Below are 10,742 nucleotides of genomic sequence, written 5' to 3' on the forward strand. Positions count from 1 at the left end.
GGCAATCTGGTTTATCTGGTGCACACAGAGAAATATACGTTGCTTTTTGCTCCATCTGTTGCACAACAGTTGGTCCAGACGTCTGACTTTTATCATGTCTATAACGAGGAATCTTGTTTTTTTTAAGTGACGCAGCATTATTTAATGAATTGGCACTATCTGTTTGTGATTTGGGGGGAAGTTTTTTCTTTTTCAGCTCAGTTAAAGAAAAACCTACAAGCCTGCACTTGTTTACTCACCATGTTCACACATTGGTAACATCAGTCAATATTATGGAGAGCTGTCAGCCACTGTGGTCAAAGTCTACCCTGTTTTCATAGGTTTCACTTTCATGCTTGTATTGTAAAATGAGATTTATTTCTATTTCTCTCTCCGATCTATTGAGGAACTGTATTATATATATATATGTATATATATATAATTATTAATGATCAACATTCTTTTGTAGCATGAATTAAATCAGGAACTACTTGGCATAAACACAGTTATAATAGGATGTGAAATGAGGTGAAGTGTCTCTGTTTGAGGTAGTATATTTAGTCTAGCCTGAGGTTTTGAGACTTACATCCTCTTTCACATATATTTTGATCCAAGTTTATATATAAATAATTAGGGATTGAGGGTTAAATAAACACTTTAATATTTGGACAAATGCCACTGCAGCTTCATTAGCAATATCACACAAAGCACATTCAAAGACATTATAACACAATTAATTGCAGAATAGGTTTGCCCACATTATTGCCCACCCATTATAATTAAACACACAGAACAATCGCAGCAAAGAGAGAGAAATTCATTCACCTTATTTGATTTAAGTTTGTAATTTTAGGACGGACTAATGCACAAAAGTGTCTTTCTGATTATATTACATTGTGAGACCCTGAATCTATGACTTTATAACTCATAGTAACTCATATTCACTATTGATTATTATGCCCTCAGACAATGTTGTTAGACACTTTTCATAGAGCTTCTGTAGATGTTCAGTTACATGATCTTTGAGCTGATTTTATTTGATGAAACATCATGATCTGGATAACTGAAGACAGAGAATGTTCATTATTACAGCAGGAGAATTTGTCTGCCTGCCCGAAATGATCTAAAATGTCTGTTACAGGATTACAATATGAATAATCCACTGGATTTAGCACAAGCTAAAAGAGCTCCTCGGTCACCAAAGCTCAAATTTGAAGCAGGAGAACAAAGACAAAGACACCCCAGCTATTTTTGTTCCTATGGGGGAAACTCAGAAACCAGATCCTACAATTCCCTGTTTTGGTTTTCCTTTAATCCTCCCTGCTCAATACCTCAACACATCAGTTTTCTTCATGAGATCACTGGGGTAAAGAGCTCCCTCTGAGAACATTATACAGGTTGAATGGAACCTTTAATGACAAGTAAATCAATCTGTGAAGACACTCGTGGCAATTTTAATTATCTTTGGCTTGTGTGTGAAGTCTGAGACTCACAGAAATCTCCGGTTGTCCCGCTGGACTCCTCGCACCCTGTGCACGATGATTTTAATGAGCTTTCATGAAGGCATCGAGTTTTACCTCCTTCAGGAAACACGGTCACATGAGCTCTTTTAATGCTTTTATACAGATTTGGTTTGATAGTGGATGTGATACAGTGAATTGGTTTTCTGATTTCTTTTTTTCTGCAGTCTTTAGTTTGGTTTGAGAGGTTTGAGAGGTGGCAACAAGGGCATGAAGCTGCTATGTGTTTATTTGTAAATGCATTATTGTATAAATGATTGTTTTTACTCATTATTTATCAGAAGCTTAGCTCTTTTTTTCAGATGTGTTAGAGTACATAATCAGAATGAAGATTGTCTGAAATGAGTTGTATTTTATTGTCCGCTTTGATCACTTAAGATAAGACTGTTGCTCGTTTAAGGCTTTAAACTAACATGGGAACCACTTCCGTCTATCCTTACATGAAGTGCATACTGCCCGCTTGCTGCAGCATGGCGCCCACACACAAACACCGACAGACAACATGTGCTTAATCCCAAATACAAACAGCAAACGAGTATAAAAGCTACAGAATATAATGGTTCCAGCAGCTTCAGACTGCAGGATGAACCGCAGGATGGCAGGTGCACTTGGGTGTGAAACAGCAGAAGCAGGTGGACTTTGCAGACCTCCAGCTACTGTCAGGTAATGATAAAATGCCACATTCTCCTCTCACACTAGCACTTTATAAACTACATAAAGCAAGAGAAAAGAGTTTGCAGCGTGTTTGTATGATACATACTGACACTGACTTTACAGTGCATGCAATCAGAACTAGCCTAAGACACGGACACTCACTAAAGACAAGGCTTCCAGTGATGACACACGACAAAAAAAAACATTATTTACAAACTGTAGTTTGACGGCCGCTAATTCTCCTCAACAAATCTACATATTTAGCTCCTTAAAACTCATGAGCTGCTGCTCTACTGCTGCCTACTTTGATGCTGTATGTCTGTGTCACCTTGGAAAATCCAAACAAAGGATTTCACACACCTAAGTCACAAGATTTCACTGTGGAAGCACAAGTGGATCACGGATTTTTTCAATGGACTTTGGTACATGGAGTGAGCGGTTCATAAAGTGCCTGACTTCAGAGGTGAACTTGATAACCGTAAGACATCACAGACTTAAGCGAGGGTGGATTGTATTAGGTGAGTCTTTTGTTAAGTGGCTATGACCTGTTTTTCCTCGTGTCCCCGCTGACAGAGCTAATGTCTGCGTCTCATGGCAGATTTTTGGTGCAGTGCTGACTCACAAACTATTCCTTTAAGGCACACACTATAGCTACCAGGATAAAGGAGAGAGATTAGAATAAAACACTCAAACTTGAAAAAATCTTGAGCTGAACTCAGTGCTCCAATAACAAATGTGTATCTGCAGTGTGTGTGTGAGAGAGAGCAAGAGAGAGCGAGAGAGAGGGAGAGAGAGTGCGAGAGATAGAGAGGGAGAGAGAGAGAGAGAGAACCCTGTTTGAACACTGGTGAGTATGAACTTATTGAACCCATCTGCTCGTGGTGAAAAATGTGCCAGGCTTGCAGCATCCACGGACGTCATGGCAACCTGTGGGGAGGCAGCAGAGAGGTGCTGCTGACTCTATGGTGTGTGTGTGTGTTTGTGTTTAATTACCTCTTTAGGACATTTTCTGAATTAAACACTGACCTTGTCAGGACCAGAAGTCCTCATGGAGACCAAAACCTGGTCCTAATGAGACAAAACCTAATTTCTGAGGAACTGGATAAGTTTAGTGCAAAGATTTGAACTGTGGTTAGGTTATAAGATCAGGGTTAGGTATTAACTGGTCATGGTTAAGGTTAGAGATAATGCTTTGTTAAAATGAATGGACGTCAATGCAGTGTCTTAAGAATAGCAACTGCGAGTGTGTGTATTCTGGTTTTTGTACCTCTTTAGGACCTTCTCCTGTATAAATACTGACCTTGTAAGGACATGTCATCCTCGTGAGGTAGAATCTCATTTCTACTGTGGTTTAAGTGAGGAGTAAGGTGTGCATTGGTTAGGTGCATTGCATAAGGTTAGGTTAAGTCCTGGTCATAGTTAAGTTAAGGGAAATGGTCTCATTCAGGGCGTCTTAATGAATGGAAATCCGTGCAGTGTCCCAACAAGCTGCGCAAATCTCTCTCTCTCTCGCTCTCTCTCTGTGTATTTGCACAAGTGTGTGTGAGCTGTCTGATATTATGTGATAGTCTGTGCCAGCGGCTGAGCAGGACGATCAGAGCAGCAGCAGCAGCAGCAGCAGCAGAAGAAGAGGAGGAGGAGGAGGAGGAGGAGGACGGCTGGTTGTACCATGTTGCGTCTGAGCTGCCTATTATTTAGACTGATCAGAGCCGGAGCTACGATGCAGTGACAGTCTACACAGGAAGACACACACACTGACTGACTGAGCAGCGCGTGGGGAGGCAGAGTCACACACGAATGCGCACGAGAAATGCTCCTCTCCTAGACTATGGCACCGTCGGGCTCGCGTAGTATCAAGCGGGGCTGTCAGAGAGTTTTGTACTGGATCCCAGTTCTCTTCATCGCCCTCATAGTGGCGTGGTCATACTACGCCTATGTTTTACAGCTTTGCATTGGTAAGAGACCAGCTGTCTGGGTAGTGTGAGGACACCGTGTGTGTGTGTGTGTGTGTGTGTGCGCGCGCGCGCGCTTTAGCAGATGGTGATCCAGGCTGATTGTTATTATTTATTTCTGCAGAAGACTGTCTTGTTGTTTACGCAGTGTGTGTCTGTGTGTGTGAGTGTGTGTGTGTGTGTGTGTGAAACCAGACTGTTTGTATATTTGGGGACAGAGGGATATATAACGTGCATTTGTGAATGGAATCTAATTATTTTAGGTCACAGCAGGATCAGACAGATTTTGACAGGCTGATTTTATTGTGAAGGAACATTAGTTGCATTTTCATGACATAGCAGCACAGGATATGGACAGAATATGGGATTAGACCATGTGTCTCACATGAATTATCTGACTCCACCACTACCACTCTCTCAGCACTCTCTAGACTTACTGTAATGGCTTCAGGCTCATGTAGTGCCTGAGCTTCATTATCTTAATTTATATCCACTACCACAACATGACCAGCATTATCTTTTGGCAACATGTCTGACTGTAATGGATTTTGAGTCAGGCCTGCCCCCACCCTTCACACTCACTCTGGCTGCTGAAGGTTGGATGTAGCGTCCACAGACAGTGAACCTCCTCACTGGAGGGTGAACAGAGTTGGGTTGACCTGGATAGTGAGGAATGTCCTGTTTTTTTTTACCCTTTTCTTTAGATTAAGCCACATATGCTGCCCAGCGTCAAAGTCAAATGGTGCAACTTTATTGGGTGCACTGTCACGAGTGGGGTCAGTTCAGGTCACTTGGGTAGAATTACTGTATCTCCCATATAGCTTAACAAATGTGATACCATATGTAGTATCATTATTATCATATAGTCAGCTAGACCTGGACTGGATCCTCTGTATGAGTTAAAACAACAACAAAGAAATAATATTAATGTCAAAGAGATGTAAAACAGTACAAAGTTGAAAAACACCAAAAGCGGACTAAAAGAGATGTGACAGACAGACAGACAGACAGACAAATGGGTCCGAAAACAAAAATTACCACAGTGACTCTACTACTACGAAAAAACTGCTAGACACACAGAAAGACCCAAGAAAGAAAAGACAAAACTACCACAGAGACAAATATTGACTAAGAGATTCAAGAAAATCAAAAACAGTCAAGAAACTACCATAAACAGATGTAAATCAAGAGGCTGAAATACCATAGAGATAAAAAAGTATGTCTAAAGTGGAAAATATTTACAATGTTAATTACATTATATGGAGACAGATCTGGAGACAAATGTTATAAAAGCATGGGAAATTACCACAATGTGACACCAGTCAATCTGTACGATCCCTTGTTCAGGGAGAATGTTAATGTTATTTTATATCAGCATAGTTTTATTTTGATAACTGACTTGTTACGCTGAATGAACAATGTGATGAATGTTAAGTATAACTGTGAGTTTATACACAGTTCTGCTCATGATACTAAAGTCCTCCTTCTATGGAACTGTGGCTCAGTCTAACCCATCGTTCAAAAGAGAAAAGCAAAAACAGCGTCTGCTCATGGTTTTCATGGCGCTCCCTGTTTTACAGGCTGCAGAACAAGAAAGACATTGTGATGGTCTCAGTCACATGGTATGAAAACAGCAGCAGCAGCAGCAGCAGCAGCAGCAGTAGGGCGGGAGAGTCAGCATGTGCTCTGCTCACAGACACAGAGACAGCTGTATGAAAGTATCATCAGCTGATATTCCTCCTGTTCAGCAGCTTTGTTTAATCCCATTGTCTGGCTCATATAATTCACCCCAAGCAATCTGTGATTGACCTACTTTTTTTTCTTCTAAGCACCCGCGACTGATTCCCATTTTAAAAATGTGAAATCAGGTGACCTTTGTCTTCCCGCGTTGTCAGACTTTTACCTCTTTGTGGTCAGAATGCAAAGAGCAACGTTGGATGTATGGTTGTTGACTCTCACAGACATTTTACACACACACACTTGCACACATAACCTTCCTCACACACTCGTGCACACGTACGTGATTTTTGGCCGTATCTTCTTGGCTCACCTTTCGTCAGTACCTGCTGTGCGTGTGCGTGTGTGTGTGTGTGTTAAGCTACCTCTGGGTACACATGTCAGACTGAAGATCAGGTAATTATAGGGACAGCTTGTCAAATCCTACTGGAAGAAGCTCCATCCTACTTGGGTCAGAGGTTAATATTATAGTTGTCAATGTAGTGTCCTCATAGGTGATCTATAACGCTTGTTTATGTGTGTGTGTGTGTTTTATATGTTATAAACCTCACAAACACCTTACACATTTGATTGATTTTGGGTTAGAATTTGAAAGATTGTGCAGAAATGCTTGAATGGCGAGTCAGACTGAGTCACGGTTCTATGATAATAGGAACAAGAAGGCATGTACATACACATTCGTTTTTCCATCTCCATTAGGAAACCTCATAGACATAATGGTCCCTTACCTTAACCATAACCATCACAACTAAGTGCCTAACCTTAAAAGCAGGTCTTAACCCTCTTTTAAGGGGGGACAGAATGTGAGGACCAGCCAAAATGTCCTCACTCCCTATGGTTTAAGGGTTTTGTTCCTCACAAAGATATCCATACAAGAACACAAACATACGTGTTTATACAGCATTCTTAGTGTTTCCTAACCCCCTACCTTTAACCATCACAACTAAATGCCTAATAAACCAAGTCTAAACCTGGAAAAAGCCCTTTGAAATTGTGAGGACCAAGCGAAATGTCTTCGCTTCTTATGGTTTATATGTTTTTTTTTTGTCCCCACATTGATACAAACACACGTACACACGCCTTTGACTGGTAGTGTGCTGTGTATTTATTTTGTGGATATTGTGGTACTGAACACTATGTGTAAGTTTACACTCTCAGCATTTTTCATATTTGCTGATTTGAATTTGCACAGACTGTCAAACACTGCTCTCTGTGTGATTTAAAAGTAAAATAAAACCTTCATCCTCCTCACTGACCTACATATATATATATATATATATATATATATATATATATATATATATATATATATATATATATATGTATGTATGTATATATATATATATATATATACACACATATATATGTATATATACGTACATACTTGTATCTGGAACACAGTGTGTTTCACTTTTTGTAATTCAGCACAGACGTGACCATGTGTGTCTTTTCATTTGTCATTTTTCAGAATCCATTGAAGACACGGGACAAAAGGGTGAGTGTTTTGTGAACTTGTCTTCACTTGATTTCTGTGTGTCCTGCTCTTTTATGACTGTCAGTGCTGAGCAGAGATTTGGGTCAGAGGGGGGGAGGACCTGAGCAGAGGTGGCTCGCTCGAAAACACTACAATCAGCCTGCATCTGCACACAGGAAGTGTGTCATCACATTTTTGGTCAACTAAAGCAGCTTTATGTTGAGAGTCAGGCTTTTATCCAGTTTCTAGATATAGAGATGCTATCGCTCACTTTTAAACATTTTGTAACAAACACTTATGGAGCGAAATCACTATTATTTGCACAGAACGCAGAGGATGATGACGACAAATTGTTTGTTTCATCTTTCTTATTCCAGTGGTGTACCTGCTGGTGTACCATGCTGTTTTCATCATGTTTGTGTGGGCATACTGGCAAACCATCTTCACCAGGCCCATGAACCCCCTGAAGGAGGTGAGTGTGTCTGCGACACGGCGCTCCACTCGGCTGAGATGATGAGGCAAGTGCAGCCTTCACCGTATGATTGAGCGCTGCATTTAGACTAATAACACTTTCCAGTCGAGAGGCCTGAAGCTGCACTCTCATGGCTCTGTATTTGGCCACAGCGCACAATTCTGCAGGGCGAATGCACACCTGCATACATCCTGTATGAGGACACACACGTATCACACTGAAAGCGTATCCTTTATTAAATGTGATCTCTGGATCACTTGAGGTTGTGTGATTGTGATAGATAAGAGTCTGGTTTCATAGGTGCTGTACCGCTTGTCATCATTACAGATATTTGTTTCATAAATCGCCTGAATGGCTGAATGTAATATCTCAGCTCTGTGCCGCTTTGCCCCCGCTTGCTTGGTGATGCAGAAAGCGCTGAAACAAGTGTATGAATCAGAAACAGACTCTCTTTACCGTCTGTGGCACAAAATAAACATCATATGTGATTGTTTTGATAAATGGAAAGATATGATTTGTTAGAAATGAAAAATACTGCTCTCTGATCTGTTCTCCTTTCTTCTTCTTTTTAAATCTCACATGTTATTTGTCTTTCCTCTCTTTGTTTCTGCCCTACATAGTTTCACCTGTCCTACTCTGACAAGGAGCTGCTGGAGCGTGAAGACCGGGGAGAGTCTCAGCAGGAGATCCTGAGGAGAATAGCCAAGGATCTTCCCATCTACACCCGCACTAACTCTGGAGGTACATGACTGCACTTTTCAGATTTCTAACTTGGCTTCAAAATATTGTTAAAAGTGGCTAGTTACAGTCGTATGTATTGTTAATGACAATATTGGGATAACCAAAGTGGAACTTTTAAATATAAACAAATGTATGTTACATTCCAAGTTCTCACAACGCTGATGAAGTCTGTCAGCAACACACGACTGACTGGATTTCTCGGTATAGCTGTGTTTATGCAGGCTCAACATTGTATTGAGTTTAAAGGATGCATTCAAGAAACCTTTAGGTAATACACTTTTACATGAACCAGCTTTACTTCAGTTTACATTATTTTCAAAAAGTCAGTGAACTCTCACTACTATGAATCCACACATGAACATAAAAAAAAAAAAACATTTCAAGTGGAAGAGTTACACTCGTCACCCCAAGTTTGTGGTCAGGTGTTTGGAGAGGCTGCTGCAGCTGATGAAGATGATTATGATGATGATGATGTCTTTGTCTGTGTGACTGACTCGGACTATGTCTCCTCAGCAATCCGCTTCTGTGACCGCTGCCAGCTGCTGAAGCCTGATCGATGTCACCATTGTTCAGTCTGTGATAGGTACGTCTCTGTGCTCATTCACCTGCAGAGGAAAGTCAACACCATACTGTATATATTGTGTTGCACTGTGTCAGGCAGAGTGAGGTTTGATAGCTCTGACATCCGACTCTGCCGTGTTACAGATGCATCCTGAAGATGGATCATCACTGTCCATGGTACGTACAAGTGACACTTGTGTTTTAAAAAGTGGAGTTTACTGAGTCAGTGTAATTAGCCGGCACTAATTACTCACTGTAATTAGTGCCGGCTGCTGCAAGGCATCTATTGTTATTCTACACGTTTATTCTGTTTCCACTTCCGCCAAAAGTTTGCAGTGTAACTCCTCCCATAGTTTTGAGAAAACCCCTACACATGTTATACCAAAAAGTGCGGCTTGATGGGAAATGGTGTTCTATGACTTTTCTAAGCATTTTGAGTGACCATGGCGACAAAATGTCAAAAATTTGACCAAAAAGTCATAGTTTAGTATGTTGCCCAAAATTAAGTATGTCATCCAAAATTTGACAAACATGTCATAGTTTAGAATGTCATCCAAAATTTGACCAAAATGTCATAGTTTACTATGTTGTCCAAAATTTGACAAACATGTCATAGTTTAGTATGTCCTCAAATTTGCAAACATGTCATAGTTTAGATTAGTCAAAATTGACAAAAATGTCATAGTTTATTATGTTGTCCAAAATTTGACAAACATTTCATAGTGAAATTTTGGTCAAATTTTCAATGATATTTTTTTCAGATTTTGGATGGCATAGTAAACTATGACTTTTTTGACTCATTTTGGACAACATACTAAACTATGACTTTTTTGTCACATTTTGGACGACATACTTTACTATGACTTTTTTGTCATATTTCGGACGACATACCAAACTATGACATTTTTGTCAAATTTTCGACGACACACTAAACTACGACATTTTTGTCTCATTTTGGACGACACACTAAACTATGACTTTTTTGTCACATTTCGGACGACATACTAAATTATGACATTTTTTCAAAATTTTGGACGACATACTAAACTATGACTTTGTACATTTTTGGACACATACTAAACTATGACTTTTTGTTACATTTGGACGACATACTTCAAACTATGGTACATTAATTGCGAAAATTACTAAGTTGACATTTTGATCAAATATTGATATACTAAACTATGACATTTTTTGTCAATTTTGGGCTGACATACTAAACTATGATATTTTTTTCAAATTTTGGATGACATACTAAACTATGACTTTTTTGTCATATTTTGGACGACATGCCAAACTTTGACATTTTGTCAAATTTGGACAACACACTAAACTGCGGCATTTTTGCTTATCCATTTGAATGACATACTGAAGCGCGAGCATTTTTGCCAAATTTTTGACGACATACTAAAGTATGACATTTTTGCCAAATTTTGGACAACATACTAAACTATGAAATTTTTGTCACATTTTGGAAGACATAAAAAAGAATGACTTTTTTGTGAAATTTTGGATGACATACTATACTATGACTTTTTTGTCAAAATTTGGACGACATACTATACTATGACTTTTGTGAGTGATTTTTTATGACATACTATACTATGACTTTTTTGACCGATTTTGGACAGCATACTATACTGTGACGTTTT

General features: G+C 39.6%; 1 protein-coding gene across 2 annotated transcripts in view; it reads left to right on the plus strand.

Moving 5' to 3' along the window:
- The first annotated feature begins 3,742 nt into the window (after positions 1–3,742).
- Positions 3,743–10,742, plus strand: part of zdhhc2 (zinc finger DHHC-type palmitoyltransferase 2) — a 13,091-nt gene continuing 6,091 nt past the window's right edge. Inside the window, exons 1-6 of one of the 2 annotated variants that reach the window (XM_044039724.1) lie at positions 3,743–4,108; positions 7,311–7,337; positions 7,694–7,788; positions 8,409–8,529; positions 9,043–9,112; positions 9,235–9,267. In XM_044039724.1, coding sequence (XP_043895659.1) covers positions 3,982–4,108; positions 7,311–7,337; positions 7,694–7,788; positions 8,409–8,529; positions 9,043–9,112; positions 9,235–9,267 — 473 coding nt within the window. In that variant the 5' untranslated portion in view covers positions 3,743–3,981. The remainder of the gene's footprint in view (positions 4,109–7,310; positions 7,338–7,693; positions 7,789–8,408; positions 8,530–9,042; positions 9,113–9,234; positions 9,268–10,742) is intronic. The other variant, XM_044039725.1, reaches the window with a different exon arrangement.

The sequence above is a fragment of the Solea senegalensis genome, linkage group LG12 (genome assembly GCF_019176455.1).
Source record: "Solea senegalensis isolate Sse05_10M linkage group LG12, IFAPA_SoseM_1, whole genome shotgun sequence".
NCBI lineage: Eukaryota > Metazoa > Chordata > Actinopteri > Pleuronectiformes > Soleidae > Solea > Solea senegalensis.